We start from the raw sequence: 16058 nt of genomic DNA, 5'->3' as shown, positions 1-16058 counted from the left end.
TCATATCTCGGCTGATACCATCGGTTGGTGAGTCTATAGGGAGCCCATTCGCGCAGTTGTAGGCCAGCGTCTGCGATTCCCCCGGCTGGGTAATGCTCTTATACTCTTTCTTCTCCGACAACTGGTAGGCCACTTTCAGCATTTCCATTATTGAATTATAAAGACTCACACAATTTCTGAAAGACTCCTTCAATGTAGTATCGGTGGAATTGTCCATGAACTTTGTGAAAGTGTCGTAGTTGCTACTTCCTTGTTTCATCGTTAGATTGATTGATATCAGAGAAAGCCCATGCAGATCAGCTGAGGTAGTGCCCGGATCGCTTTCCAGAATGCCCTCACAGATTTCCTGGTTCTGGGTTTGGGAGCAGATGCTGGCCAAGGTCTCTTGGGTGACCCCAGAAGTGGGAGAGGTGAAGAGAGAAAATACCATGAGAAGAGCAGCAAACATGAAGGTAAGAGATGACTCCATTACCATTTTTCCTATTTGGGTTGTGAGAAAGTTCGCCATGGATCCCTATGTTCAAATAGGAAATTTCTTGGCCAAATCTGGTTAAGGAAAAATGAGAAAAAAAATCCCGAGAGCAATTTGAGGATTGTTTCACGGATGTTTTGGTTAAAAATGTGGATTTAAATTTGGAAACTTAAAACGAAAATGGAGAGAAACTCAAAATTTTTGGAAGGAAATTGGGAAGAATGGTCAATAATTTGAGAAGATTCTTTTTTGAAGATTCATCTGCAAGTTGATGGAAACCCAAGTGCAAAGAAAAGTAAAAACAAATCTGAAAACACAGTTTTATTATCAGTTTGTGGGGTTCAGCCATTGGAATCAACCAAACAAACCCTTCTTTTATAGGTGAGGAAATCAACCAAACAAACCCTCCACAGAGCAAAAGACTCGTTCATTCAAACAAGAGTCTTCATGCATGCTGAGTAGTTACAATTTAGAAATTTCATCCATACTGAAGTTTTAATCCGTTATTAAATTTTGAAACAGTTTTTCAAAATTTGTTTTAATTGGTCATTGAATTTTAAAACTGTCATTTGACTTTAATATATAATTTCACCAGTCTATTGACCTTTAATTTGAATAATCTGTGTAATTTGCAGTTTCTAAATCAAGAAATTTTACTTCAAAAATCTACTTCTGGGGAGCCCCAACTAATATCAGAAAAGGGTATCGACATTTCACTAATATTTGATCATCGATTTTTAAAAGAGTTCATTTGATAATGATTTTACTAATATTTGATCACCGATTTTTATAAGAGTTCATTTGATAATGATTTTAGGAGGCCTTTCTAACTTTTCTAATAATGAAAATTTTTATCTTGAAACAATTCATAAAATCATTGTCAAACAAGTTCTAAAAGTCATAGAATTTTGAATATGGTATAAAAAGAAATTTAAATAATTTTTTGTTCCTAAAAAGCTCTAAGAAATCAAGATATGAACTCATCTCCACCTTCTCCTAGGGTGAAAAATGCAAAGATCTTGAACACACATGATAGAAAGAACTATATATCAGAATTGGGTATTATTCTTACAGGCCAAAATACTCATTCCAGTCAATAAAACCATAACCCATACATCAATTTGTGTAGGGTGGATAGTGGGCAGTAGTTTTCTTATTGTCTCAAGACACTGTTTGAACTTAAGAAAAAATTCTCTTCACCAGCAATGGTGGAGTGCAGTCTTCCAGCAGCCCATCCGTTGTTCAATGCACGAACAGCAGCACGAGCAGGGTCCCCAGCCACTCGGCTGCCCTCAACTTGGCTTTCAAATTCTGGAAGGCCAACTGCCTTTCGTTCTTTCCTTCTTTTCCTCCCCTCATCTCTTTCCTTCCTTAACCAACTCTCCACTGTTCTCTGCAAAATCCACACATCTATGGTAATAGAAAGTTGCTAGCAGTAGATATAACAAACAATTTTGAATCAAGAATTCAATGGAGGGAGGAGGATTGAAACATCTAGATCAAAAAGGGTGGGATAACTAACCATTAGTGACAAATTGCTCATCTCCCTGACCTTTTCCATTGGCATTGCTAATTGTAATTTCCCATGAGCCACATACACCTGAAAACACCAAACCGCTTTCACAGAGCTGAAACCAAATCTAGATAGGAAACACGGAGGAAGAAAGGGAGCAAGACATACAAGATGGGATGGCCAATTCTCCAGACCATCAAATATATGCGTCGCATAGATGATTGTAGCACCTCGCTCTTCACATTCCTTTCTGAGGAACTTCAGAAGGTCGGCCCTGGCCAGTACATCAAGATCAACTGTTATCTCGTCTAGAAGAAGAACCTATATAAACAAGAGAACCAATTTCAAGTTATTGAAATCTCAAGAATTTCCAATGGAAGTGTAGAGGTGAATGCATGCTTTCAAAAGGTCCAATTCTTTAAGAGGTAGAAGCTTGATGTTACTTTGAATGGCTTGAGGAGACCCATACAGATTTGCACCCGTCTTCTCTGACCATCAGACACCTTGTGAAGTCTCCATGATAGATCAATATCTAAAACCTACAACCCCACAAGAAAAATTTTTCATTCTGAACTCAGTTCTTGTGATTTAACTTCACTGGAATTTTGTTTCAATACATGGGTACAAGCAAACAAGCAAGTTGAGCCTATAGAAATCACACAACATTACAAGATTGAAGTTTTGGTGTTTCTGATTCACATCTTACCTTGATTAGTTCAGCTCTTCTTTGAGGATCAATACCTGATACTCCAAATATCATTTTCTCAGCTGAAACATCCATTTGAATCGGAACCTCAAACCCAGCAAAGGCAACGTCTCGCCTCCACTGCAGAAGAAAATCCTTCCTTAAGAAAAAACTGCTTGTTCATTATTGAAAATGTGTCACGAGTGATGAAGGATGACCTAAAAGTGAAAAATTTTGAGGAGATAGGATTGATTTACGTGTTCCATTTAGCTTGTATACATAAATTAGCTGAGCAATCTTAAATCTCAATGATGAGCAACCTCATTTATCAACATGGGCACACTGCATTTTTCGATTTTACTTTCCTTCAGTTCAAAAGAACCAATTATTAACCCTACAAGCCACTGAAGATCGGTTACAAGTTTTGGACATTTTTTTCAATAGAAACTATTGGCAAACTACATTTTCCTCTCTAAAATGGTGCCCTAAGATTCAGCAATGTCAAATTCAAGACGGATTGTAAAAAAAGCCACTGAAGATCTGTTACAAGTTTTTGACATCTTTTTCAATAGAAACTATTTGCAAACTACATTTTCCTCTCTAAAATGGTGCCCTAAGATTCAGCAATGTCAAATTCAAAATGGATTGTAAAAAAAAAAACGAAAAAAAAAAGAACAAACCTCTCCTCCAAGATAGCAGAGGTCACCAGAAGATGTCAAGGCAGTGTCATGAAAAGCCGATCTTCCAAGTACTCGAACCATGTGAGGTTCTACCATGTGCTTCCCACCCAAGATTTTCAGAATTGTAGTTTTCCCTATAAACACACAAACCCATTAGAAGTTGAGATTTTCCATTTAAAATACCTTGTGTTTGAAAACTGAAAATGCCTGAAAAAGAGAAGCAATCAAACCAATTTGTCCCTATTTGAGAGAAACCAATGACAATCATGATATTCCCTATAAAACTCCATGTGTTTGGTCACTGGGAAACGCAGGAAATTAAGGTTATTAAATCTACCCGCCTCCATTTTCTCAGTGAAATCAATAAGAATCAGTAGTGTGTTTTCCCTCCCAAGATTTTCAGAATTGTAGTTTTCTCTACAAACAAACAAACCCATTAAAAGTTGAGAGTTTCCCTACTAACTATCTAGTGTTTGATTACTGAAAATGCATGAAAAGAGAAGCAATAAAAATTGTTATTTTTCCTAGAAAATTCCATTTGTTGGATCACTGAGAAATGCAGGGGAAAAGGTAATTAAATCTACTCGCCACCATTTTCTCCGTGAAACCAATAACAATAAGTCATTTTTCCAACAAATTTCCATGTGTTTGGCTACTGGGAAATGCAGGAAAAGAAAAGCAATCAAATGATTCAAATCTACTAGTCTTTCTCAAGCGCCCATTTTCCAAAGGAACTGCAATTTTCCCTTGAAAATTCTACCCATTTGCCTAATGAGAACACCAACGAAATCCACTTGGGCCCATTCCCTTATAGAAACCCACAAAACTGATGACGCTCCCTAGAAAATTCCAATTGTTTGGTAGCTCAGAAACAACCAAACCCACCAGAAATACGATTTCCCCTACATTTGGTAGCTGGGAAACGCAAGAAAATAAAAACAAAATCAACATTCGGACTCGTCCCTTTCTGGGTTCATTCAAAAAGCAGCGTTTGGAATGAGGGGCAAAGAAGTGACCTGCGCCATTGGATCCGACGAGGAGGCAGCGGTCGCCGGAGTTGAGAGTGAGAGAGAAGTGGTCGATCAGAGGCGTAGATCCGGGAGGAGGTTGGCCGTCGATTCCTGGGTAGGTGAATCTCAGATTGTTGATCTCCACCGTTGGCTTCGAGATGTCCTTCACTGCCATTGTTGTCATTGTCAATACAGAAGGAGGAGAAGAATTTATATATAGATTTAGAGAGGGAGAGACGTGGCATGTTGTCAGACGCTAGAAGCATTGGTTGGGCGCGGAAGATTCCACGTGAGCAAGGGTTGGTAAGGTTTTAAAAAGAAGTTTCTTGTTTTATGGGCTGTAATGTTTTCGGAAACATTTATAAAAAAGTAGTTTTTGAAAGCTGTTATTCGATTCTTCACACAAAATCTGAAATATTTTTAATATTTTTAAAATAATTTTATATAAAATATTTTATTTTAAATTATTTTAAATATTTTATATAATTATTTTTAAAAATAATTTTTAAAAAATAAATAAAAATAATATAAAATATCTAAAAGATATTATTTAAAAATATTGTATTTTTTTTCTTAAAAATAAAAAATAGTTTTTAATTATTAAACTAATTTTTTCGATTTTTGTTTTAAAAAACAAAAAACTGTTTTATAAAACGGTTCTCATTTCTCCATAGAACAACTTGCAATCACATGAAAATTTGCATATCAATATGTTAAATTTCAAAACCTAACTCAATTTTGTTTGACCTTCAAAATGGTACACAAAACATAGAGTATATAACCTTTGTATTTTTATTGTTTCCAAAGATTTTAAATTAGGGAAATAGTTGTTTTCTCGCAACAAAAATAGCTTCAAGAAATAAAATTGATTTCACATTCTATCTCTATGCCAGAATTTCAAACATGACTATCAATTAAATGATAGTGGCAATCATTTATTACATCCAACATTCATAAACATAACAAACTCCAATCAACAACAAAAAAGTAAAAATCAAACACTCTATCCGTTCACCATAACAAAGACGTTTTTTAAAGCCGTGAGGGCCCCCTTGGGCCCAAAGCGGACAATATCTACATGGTTGGGTGCGGGTCGTTACATGTACTGCCGCGAGTTGCTCCACGTCTTCTCACAGAAACAGTCCATCACAGCATAGAAATACCCATCATCCAAATCAAACAAATGGTCTATGTTACCAAACACCTGTATGTCTCCGTCTAAGTATATCATCTTACTGTATTCCACAAACTGAAAACAAAAAACAAAAAATCCAGAATTAGAAAAGGTCAAGGAAGAATCAGAGGGTGAAAATTTGATGAAATGGCTAAAGACCCACCTCCCTGATGCGGAGTTTGGAGTAGTTGATGATGTAGTAGGCCATGGTGAACTGGGTCTGGTTCTCCGGCGGGTTCACTGGCTTGATCTCCTTGACGACGCAGCCCTGTTCCTTCAGAATGCGGCAGTGCTCCGCCGGAACGTCCGGCAGTACCGCCACCACAAGTGGGTATGCGGTTTTAACTTTTGGCCAACCCCACCTCGCCCTTCACGTAGTCCCCTTTTCCGGCCAAGAACGTCACATCTGCCCGACTGGAAATGCTGGCAGCCTTGGCCAAACCAGTTGCAGAGGCCAAAGTAGGAGCCATTAGAGCCTTCAACCAAAGAAAACTAGAAAGAAAATGAGGGAAAGTTGAAAGTTGTTTGGATCAAATTGTGAGTTTGTTGTAGATTTTGGGTAGTGTAGTGTGTTGTTTACATAGGCATTGAGGGTGGTTGTATTGAATCAAGAAAATCATATGAAAGTGTAGTGTGTTGTTTACATAGGCATTGGTGTGGTTTTAAGTTTTAACCCACTGTTCTGTTGAATTGGGAGAAAATCGATTATGAAATTAAGGCTATGTTTGGTTCCCAGAAAATTTGAAGGAAAATGCAAGGAAAATAAAATACAAAGGAAAAGCAGAAGGAAAGAAAAAGTGAAGGAAAATAAAAAAAATAGATTAAAAGTGAATAAATTAGTTTTTTTGTTACTTCAAACTCATTTTATTTATTTAATTCATCAATATAAAGATTAAATAATTTAAAAATACATAAGCTTTTAATTAGTTTTAATCATATTTGATTTTCTTTGATATTTTTCATAGGACAACCAAACATAAAAAAATCATTTTCCTTTATATTTTTTTTCTTTCCTTAGTATTTTTCGGGAACCAAACATAACCTAAAGGAATTCGTTGTGTGTTTCCCATGTACGAATTATGACGTGTGAACCCAACCCCTAAACCTCAAATCTATGACATATCCTTCATATAAAATTTTGACTTTGTCCATTTAGAAGTTTCACGCATGATCAACGGTTCACAACTGTGGTAGCTTTCTAGACCCACGAGGTGCGACACACCGGATCCTTCACCGGCCACCCGTATAAGCCGCTTTCCCTTCATTAAGTGAGTATGTTATCATACTTATGAATGAAGAAGTGTCTTCAGAGAAGTGGGCCGTTTGGGGTTCGACCGTCATACCGTCTCAGTAATTAATATATGCTTTGAAAATTCTCACTAAACCAACCTATCTATTTATTTTTCTCTCTTGATGCTTTAAAACATATCTCCATCCCATGCCCCATGATTCATTGTTAGGTTTATTTTCTTATTTAAAGCTTGAGTCGGTTTTAATGTAAATGAATACCCACATATAGAATATCAAATGTTTCAAAACCTAAATCTACTAAAAATTTAAAAATCAAATAAGCTTTGTTTATATTAAGATTTTAATTAATTAAATTTATCAATTAAGTACAAAAATAATAATAAAAATACATTTCTTTTGTCTGTAAAAAAAATGGGATGTTTTGGAGATTTATGGGCTTGTGCTAAAAGATTCACTAGTGGAATTATCTTGGGATGATGGCATGCCAAAATTTATGTTTAAATAATGACCCAAATCCAATATGAACAAGCATGTGAATAGGGAATTTAGGAGGTCACAATGTCCTTGATCAAAACCTAACAGGGCACGCACCCTGAACATTGAATTTAGAAACCCCAATAATGAAGTGTCAGTGTCCTTCAAAGCCAACCAACTAACATCTTAATCCTCATGCCATTCAAGTGTGCGCCAAATCTTGATTGATCATTGTCTAAAAAAAATTTAAAAATTACAAATTGGTTATTGAATGTTACCAATGTCACTAAAAATGATGTTTGTCAACATTGTTGGTGTCGTGTCAACCGAATGTTGATCCATCTTGCTTTGTTGGAGTTAAACAGATTGATTTTCTACACAAAAAGATGTTCGAACAGGTGGTTCGGACACACCACTCCGATGCTTAAGTCATAATCAAACGAGAGCGAGTCCAACTTTTTTGAATGACTAAGTATGTGTGTGCTTCTTTTATATGGTTGGAGGGGTTTTTATAGAGCAGATAACATCATTCTTAAAGATGGATGTATTTTTTTTTTTTTTAAATATACATATTTTTCTAAAAGATATATCTAAAGTTCTACCATGCCAAACTAGATATGGAAAGACTTTAAATGCATTTCAGGGCGTACATAAGTCAATTCTTAAACCCAAAATAGGCCAAATAAATGAGTAGTTCACCTTAAATCAAATGAACATATTTTTCTTAACGTATTTTTTTTAAGGATGTATGTATTTTTATTTTTTTTATTTTTATGAATATATGTATTATTCTTAAGGATATGCCTAGGGTTCTATCATATCGAACGAATTTAGGAAGATCTAAAATAGATCTTAGGATGTACATAAATCAAATCTTACACCCAAATTAGTCAAATAAGGTCATGATTTACCTCAAAGAAAATGTACATATTTTTTTAGGATGTTTCCAAGGTTCTAACATATCGAGCCATGTATGGGAATACCTCAAATGCTCTCTAGGGCATACATAAGTCAAATCTTAGAGTCAAATTAGGTTGAATAAGGCCATAATTCAACTAAAACTAAATGTACAATTTTTTCTTAAGTATGTATGTATTTTTCTTAAGAATATATGTATTATTTTTAAGAATGTATTTAAGGTTCTACCATATAGAAGGAGGTTTGGGAAGACATCAAATGCATCCCAAGGTGTACAAAAGTCAAATCTTACACCCAAATTAGGCCGTAGGAGGTGACAATTTACATTACATGATATAACAATATTGGACTTATTATATATTAATAAGATTTCAGTTTCCCATTTTTATCCATCATGTGCATGCATTATACTTTTTTATCATTCTGACATGACATCTCTTGCATTGTCCATGCAAATTTATATGTAAGGCTGAAAAAAAATGGGGGATTGAAACAAGGAATTAACTAAGCTCCATGCTGGTTCTTTATAATTCAAGACTGAGACCGGATCAAGGAATTTACAAACTGGCCCAATTAGAAACAAACCCAGTAATATTTGGGCTCGACCCAAATGTTCGGCCCAATTTTTCGAAAAGAGATGCTTGATGACATATAGTTCGTTTTCTTTCTACATTTCTTGGAATTCTGGAAAACGAATTCCGATGGCCGCGATTCACAATGTACATCATCAACAAATCCGGAGGCTTAATCTTCTACAAGGTGAGAATCTCCTTTACATTTCCACGGAAGTCATTTTCTGTGAAAATTTTTTCTTAGAAAACAAAAAAGGAAAATTTTAATTTTGTTGGAACTATTGATTGCTTGAGAGTTGAGAGTAAATCGGTAGCTCCTGTAAGATTCTTTCTTAGGAAAGATATATCTTTACAGATGAAGTTCAATTTGAAAAATTATTGTGGATGTTGTTTTGTAGGGAAACAAATAGCGGTCAATGGGGTGCTTACGATTATGGATGGGCGGTACGGATGGACACGAATGATAGCTTGCGATCGGCGAGTTTATGGCATTCGAAGCATGCGATTTCTCAGCATTATCGCCGACTAAGGGTTGCTCAGGGAACGAACTCCTTGAAGCGGATGCGGATGCATTCGATCTCCATTGCTTCCAAGCACTCACTGGTATGCCTGGATTTTAATCTAATTTGCTTTAAAAAAAAAAAAGAATTTGAAATTTGAAGATTTTGTTTTATGTTGTGTTGGTTCTCTGTATGGATCCCGGGAAAATGTAGGAAACTGAAGGAAAGAGAATTGATAATTCAACTAAGATAGTGGAAATGATTCTGTAATAAGGTTTGATTCGGTGGAGTTTTGAGTTTTCGCTCTTACTGAGAAATTTGAATAGTGTAGATCTAATCTTTAGGTCAGTGACCGAGTGGAATCAGATGATAATAGCTGATTTTTATTTTTATTTTAGTTTCATTATGCTTCTCATTTTCGATTAATTAGAGATTAAATTTTCGCTAGCTATGGTTTGGTTGGAGAGAAAACTGAGGAAAAAAAAGGAAAGAAAGTATTCGACTCAGAGCATTGAAGGTTTAAGTTTCCTCAGGCAATAAATAGCGAATATTTGAAGCTCAAATTTTAATTTCTCAGCAACTAAGGGATTCCATGTTTTTCGCTTCAGTAGGTAGTGTTAGATCGATTGGCTCTGGTTTCTCGATACTACAACTTGTATGCAAAAATAGCTTCAAGAAATAAAATTGAAAGAAACTTAAGAATCAACTTGTATGCATATAGATAGGAATTCTATGCTTTTGAACACAAAAGCATATGATAACTTTACACCAATCGTATACTAATTAATGTATTTTGTTACTTACATTCATATCATCCAATATTCATAAACCCAACAAATTCCAGTCAACAAAAATGGAAATAAAAAAAATAAAAAAAATCATCAACCTTACATATCCTCCCAATCCAACCCTTCTCCTAGACTTAAAACTTTACAAGAAGAAGAATATGTTCACCCTGGCTTTAAACCAAACCCAACTACTAAAACTAAACTCCTATATATATAAACTGAGCCTTTAACAACCGATCTAGGCAGCCGATGGGGCGGTAATGTAGTGGTGGACTTCGCCGGCCTCCGAAAGCACCGCCGTGAAAGGCTGTCCATTTGCTGATGAGTTCCTGTAGTCCAAGCTCTCATCATTGTATATATCCCACCACTTCTTCACCAACATCTTTATATCTTCCCTGTCCATGTTCTCCTCCTTCCCAGTATACCTCCATGGTTTTGAACCCTGAAAATCCAATACAAATTTATTATAAACCGGTCTAAGGTTGTGGATTTAGGGTTTACGGATTAATTCCAGAGTTAGAAATGATACTTACAGCAGCACAATAGTGAACAACATTGGTTCTTTGAAGGTCAATGTTCTCTGGGTGGCGCCATAGCATGGCTAAAACAAGGTTGTAGGTGGGTGGAATGGGCTTGTAGATGTCCCTGAAGAACATATTCAAATAGTCCTGCAAACAGAAATATACAAAATGGTAGGTATTAGATGATACAACTGAGAAGGAAAAGTTTCATGGACAAGAAACTGAGCCCCTGTTTGGCTGTTTCCTAGGAAATGTTGACATGGTTGAGTTTTGTAAGAATTTTCAGTTTTAAGAAAGCAAGAAGCCAAAAGAAACGGTTTGGCATACGCCAAAGTAGAAAAAACCGAAACCTAATTCAGGGAGGTGTTTGAAAAGGACAAGGCCCCAAAATCCCCGAAATATTTTTATAACAGGAAGAAAGAAAACAGTTGAGCCAAACATACCCGAAATCAGTTTGAAATGACAAACATGCCCTCAAGTGTGTTGCACCAAGGGGCATGTGTTTTTTGAAAACATGTTTTCAGTAAAAGCAAGAAAAGAGAAAAACCAGAAAAATGGAAGTCGAGGATAACAAAAAACAAAATTTTCAAGCAAAACAAAAACTAAATTAGTTTAAAACGACAGAAATGACCTCAAAACACCTCATCCATGTTAGAAAAAATAGGAAAAAAATAGTTTAGAGTTGAACGATTGGAAACCCAGGCAAAAATTAAGCCAAACAGATCCTAAACGAGCTAAAATGACAAAACACCCTCATGGAATTTAACAAACCTGCTCGGCAAAGGAGGTAGGAGTTGTGATCTTGAGAGTGGTAAGGAGATCATCATAGACGGAGAGGCAAGGCTCAAACACAAACATGCCGGCGTTGAAGTAGAGAGGGGGTGCTGGACCCATCTCCGCCGGCCACTGCACCTTCTCCGGGCACTGCTGGCAGTACCCAATCTTGTACTGCGGCGAGTTGCTCCACGTCTTCTCACAGAAACAGTCCATCACAGCATAGAAATACCCATCATCCAAATCAAACAAATGGTCTATGTTACCAAACACCTGTATGTCTCCGTCCAAGTATATCATCTTACTGTACTCCACAAACTGAAAACAAAAAAAAAAAACCCAGAATTAGAAAAAGTCAAGTAAGAATCAGAGGGTGAAAATTTGATGAAATGGCTAAAGACCCACCTCCCAGATGCGGAGTTTGGAGTAGTTGATGACGTAGTAGGCCATGGCAAACTGGGTCTGGTTCTCCGGCGGGTTGACCGGCTCGATCTCCCTGACGACGCAGCCCTGGTCCTCCAGAATGCGGCGGTGCTCCGCCGGGACGTCCGGCAGTACCGCCACCACAAGTGGGTATGCGGTTTTCACCTTTCTCAGCCCCTTGGCCAGCCCCACCACGCCCTTCACGTAGTCGCCGTTACCGGCCAAGAAAGTCACATATGCCCGGCTGGAAATGCTGGCAGCCTTGGCTAAACCAGTTGCAGAGGCCAAAGTATGAGCCATTAGAGCCTTCAACTAAAGAAAACTAGAAAGAAAATGAGGGAAAGTTGAAAGTTGTTTGGATCAAATTGTGAGTTTGTTGTAGATTTTGGGTGGAGTAGTGTGGTGTTTATATAGGCATTGAGGGTGGTTGGATTGAATCGAGAAAATCATATGAAAATGTGAAGTACGAGGTGGATCAATACATGAAGCCCACGCGTCCACTCGGCTTTCTTCTCAAAACGCCGTCGTTTCATTTGTCGCTTTCCCCAAATTTCCACCAAAACGGTGTCGTTTTCCTTTCCATAGATTCCTGCGTTATCCTCTCCCTAGAATATTCCCCCCGTACGCGTGGCGGAAATTCCAATCCGACGATGAAGGAGAGTTCCGGATTCCAGTCCAAGGCAGTCGAATCCAGTAGAAGACTCTACTGATATGACTAAATTACCCTTTATAGTTTTTTATTTTTAAGAGTAGTTGTTAGAGCAAAAAAATATTAATTTTAAGAGCAATTCATCGTGTTTTTCGGATGTACAAATTATCACGTGTGAATCCAACCATTAACCATAAAGGATCAATATGAACGCTCCAAAATCCACCAAAATATGAAAATCTATAACATATCTTTACATATAAAATCATGATTTGGTCCATTTTTAGGCGTTTCTCGCATAATCAACGGTTCAGATATGTCGGCAACTTTCTACACCCACGATATGCGATACACCGGATCCCTCACCCTCGCGAAGTTTCACTCAGGGTAAATCCGGTATTTCAAAAAAACGCCACCTCTTCACCGCCGCTCGCTATCCTCACCGACCAGGCGTGTAAACACTTTACACGAAAGGCGCCCCTTGTTGCGCTACTAGGCATGCTAACTGCCACGCGTCGAAAAAGCACACGTCTGTCATTTTTTATTATTCCATTTTCGGAACAGGTGAGGTGGGGGCCAGTGGTGGTTATTAGTGTGAAGATCGAATTCGTCAGAAGGAGCCTGCACCTGGCAGATCCATGTAGAGGACGGTGATTTGCCACGTGTAAAGAACCCACATGCCTGGAAAGATCTTATAGTTATGTTAGTTGCCCTAAAGTGTGGACTATGTGTAATGGATATTGATAAAAGACTTAGGCCCTATCTAATAACCCTGATGGTTTATTTTTAATTTTGAATGTTTTTATTTTGAAATATTAAGAATATAAATTAATTCAAAAATTTTCTAAAATATAAAAAATAATAATAATGAAGTTCTAATATTCATAAATTAAAATTAATTTAATAAGATATTAATATATTTAATATTTTTAATAATTTTAATTAATTTAATAAGATAAATTAATGTCAATTACAAAAAATTATCACCACAAGCAATAAAATTTTAGAAATTAAATCTCAAATAAAGTATTTTATAAATCTTAAAAAAGCTTTAATTTTTTATTTAAAAGGTAATAAAACATATTTTAATAAAAATAGTTTTAAAATTTTAAAATAAATTAATATAAATATATTAAAAGAATTTGAGATAATTTTTCCTGAAAAAAAATTGATAAACATTATACTATACTTTAAAGTGTGTATATTGACTTATTTTATAATTTAAAATTTGTTTCAAATATTTGTATAAATTTTGAATAATTTCTATTCCACCAATATTTTTATCAAAATATCAATTAATATTTTATCGATATTTTCGATATATTCATAAAATTCAAATTCCAATATAATCATATTTACCAATATTTTCATTTTTACTCATAGGTGAGGAAGTGCAATAATGGAAGCTATTAATAGTGGCAACAAGGGCAAGGAGGAGCAATGGCTGCCAAAGCACAATGCAGTGAGAATGGTGTCAGTGGTGAAAGACATTGACTCTATGATGAAAGTTTTATCCATACAAATAAAATGAAGTAAAAGATTGAAATTCAGAAATAAGGTTGATCAAGATTAAAGTTTAACTTCATGTCCTTAAGACGAATTTGTCTCACTCATGTGCTTATGGTTTATTGTCAATCATCTCCCAAGATATAACAATTACTTTTATGTGATAGTAGCACTTCGAATCATAAGAAACAACGAATCATTTGATAATTTATACTCTTTTAAATACTAAATATTTAATAGAAAAGAAAAATGACAAAACTTGAAGTTAGGAAGGACTTGAATGATAATAAAAGAGAAAAAGTGGAAAGAATGAATGAATGAATGAAAATGTCATATGGAATCCCTATTTATAAATTTGGTGGTGACCTTTAGAAGAGACGTGTCTTTAAGGTAATAGACACATCATTTGATGCAAGATTGTGTCTTAAGATACCAATACCATCTTTTGGAAAAGATCGTGTCTTTAAAACAACATGTCTTCTAAGGAAAAGAAAATCCTAATTTTCATTCACTTATATAAATTCTAACAGGGGATCATAAGATCCATGAGTGATGGATGTGGAGGGCGATGATATCGGTCATGAGATGGAAAAGAGAAGATAGAAGGAAGAAATGGAAGAAAGAAAAGAAAATGAAGGAGAGAGGGGAAGGAAGAGGGGGTGCCGACGTAAATATGACGCGAAGGAAAGAAAATAAAGAGAAAGGGGGTTTAGGAGTTAAATAGAGAGTTAGGATTTAATAAAATAAATGAAATGTCCAGATCAATTCTTATGCCCAGATTTATTCTATGAGTTTTAGGGTTAGGATTATCATTCTTAAGCCCTTAAACCTTAAAGGATTCATTCTCAACAGTCCGAAATCGACCATAATATTAAAAATCTATGACATATCCTTCATATCAAATTTTGATTTTGTCCACTTAGGAGTTTCACGCTCAACGGTTCACATTTGCAGACTCTGGTAGGCTGGTAACTTTTCTATACCCATGAGGTGCGACACACCGGATCCGCCACACTTGCGAAATTTGAAATTTCCAACCAGGGAACAAGGCGTACGATAGTCCCCAAAGCTGCTACTTGGTCCCAGAAGGCATACTGACTTTACTATTCCCTCTTTGGAACATATGAGGTGGGTGGGAGCCAGTCAAGTGTGAAGATAAGGAGACACCACGTGGCCGAATTTCATGTAAAGGACGGCGCCTTGCCACCTGTAAAGCACCCGCATACCTGGAAAGATCTTACTGTTAGGTTAGTTGCCGGATTAAAGCTAAAGGATAACGTATAAATAATTTTTTCTTTTTTTTTATTAGAGAAAATAAATTTTGAATCAAGAGACTTGAATTTTTTAATAAATTTAATAATTTAAAACACAAAAATTACATATCATAACTAAAAAGATAATATAAAATAGAATAGTATTTATAACTATTAATTTTGAATTATTATTCTTTATTTTTAACAAAATAAATTGACTATACTTTTATAAAAATATTTTTATACTATTTATAAAATGATCATATAAATAACATTAGAAATTATTAATTTTGAATTATTATTATTCATTTTTAACAACATAAATCAATTAAGGTTAATATCCATATTTTATAATATTTATATATAATTTGTGATTTTATTATATCACTAATATTCGTATTTTATTAAAAATCTATTTATTTTTAATTTATTTGTAATTAAAAATTCATTTTTATTATTGATAAGACGTGAATTAAATTTAGATTAATTATTTTATTATAATATTATAATTATAAATAATATATCAATAATAATAAACATAAACTCAATTAATTTTACAATGAATATGTTTATAATAATTTTATTGTTAAAATATATTATTAGTTAAAATATTATTAAAAATATAAAAAATGAAAAAAAATTAAGTTTTTGGAAATCGTCTCTATTTCACTTTTTGAATTTTAAAAATATATTAATAATAAAAAGAAATCATTTTATCCTATAATTTCATTTTTTTTTAAAAAAAAATTATCTCTTTAAAAAAATGATTTCTGTCTATAATTTTTTTTTAAAAAAATAAAATAAAAAAATAGCCACTTTAAAAGATGATTTATTTATTTATTTTTATAGGATACTTACCAAAAATCCAAGCAGTTTCGTTTCTTTTCTCGTTAGG

At 34.9% G+C, this 16058-nt stretch overlaps 2 protein-coding genes, 1 long non-coding RNA gene and 1 pseudogene across 3 annotated transcripts; 1 reads left to right on the top strand and 3 right to left on the bottom strand.

Moving 5' to 3' along the window:
• The window catches only part of LOC117931267, a 65399-nt pseudogene extending 59358 nt beyond the window's left edge, over positions 1-6041 (bottom strand).
• LOC117931261 (ABC transporter I family member 20-like) lies at positions 1492-4535 on the bottom strand. Its single transcript, XM_034852199.1, has 7 exons — positions 4367-4535; positions 3351-3484; positions 2692-2811; positions 2429-2524; positions 2154-2306; positions 1995-2072; positions 1492-1865 (listed from the first exon to the last, which is right to left on the bottom strand). The coding sequence occupies exons 1-7, from the start codon at positions 4533-4535 to the stop codon at positions 1626-1628; spliced, it is 990 nt and encodes a 329-aa protein (XP_034708090.1). The 3' UTR covers positions 1492-1625.
• A 2821-nt stretch (positions 6042-8862) lies between the features above and the next one.
• On the top strand, positions 8863-9641 carry LOC117931275. Its single transcript, XR_004654010.1, has 2 exons — positions 8863-8936; positions 9148-9641. It is a non-coding gene; the product is annotated as an uncharacterized LOC117931275 (long non-coding RNA).
• Positions 9642-10002: 361 nt separating this feature from the next.
• Positions 10003-12115, bottom strand: LOC117931263 (galactinol synthase 2-like). Its single transcript, XM_034852203.1, has 4 exons — positions 11738-12115; positions 11330-11650; positions 10571-10705; positions 10003-10479 (listed from the first exon to the last, which is right to left on the bottom strand). Exons 1-4 carry the CDS (start codon positions 12053-12055, stop codon positions 10276-10278), a joined length of 978 nt encoding a protein of 325 aa, XP_034708094.1. The 5' UTR covers positions 12056-12115; the 3' UTR covers positions 10003-10275.
• Between the last annotated feature and the right edge of the window lie 3943 nt (positions 12116-16058).

Source organism: Vitis riparia, chromosome 14 (assembly GCF_004353265.1).
Source record: "Vitis riparia cultivar Riparia Gloire de Montpellier isolate 1030 chromosome 14, EGFV_Vit.rip_1.0, whole genome shotgun sequence".
Classification (NCBI taxonomy): Eukaryota; Viridiplantae; Streptophyta; class Magnoliopsida; order Vitales; family Vitaceae; genus Vitis; species Vitis riparia.
The sequence above is the reverse complement of the archived record's forward strand: the minus strand, read 5'-3'. Positions and strand labels throughout refer to the sequence as shown.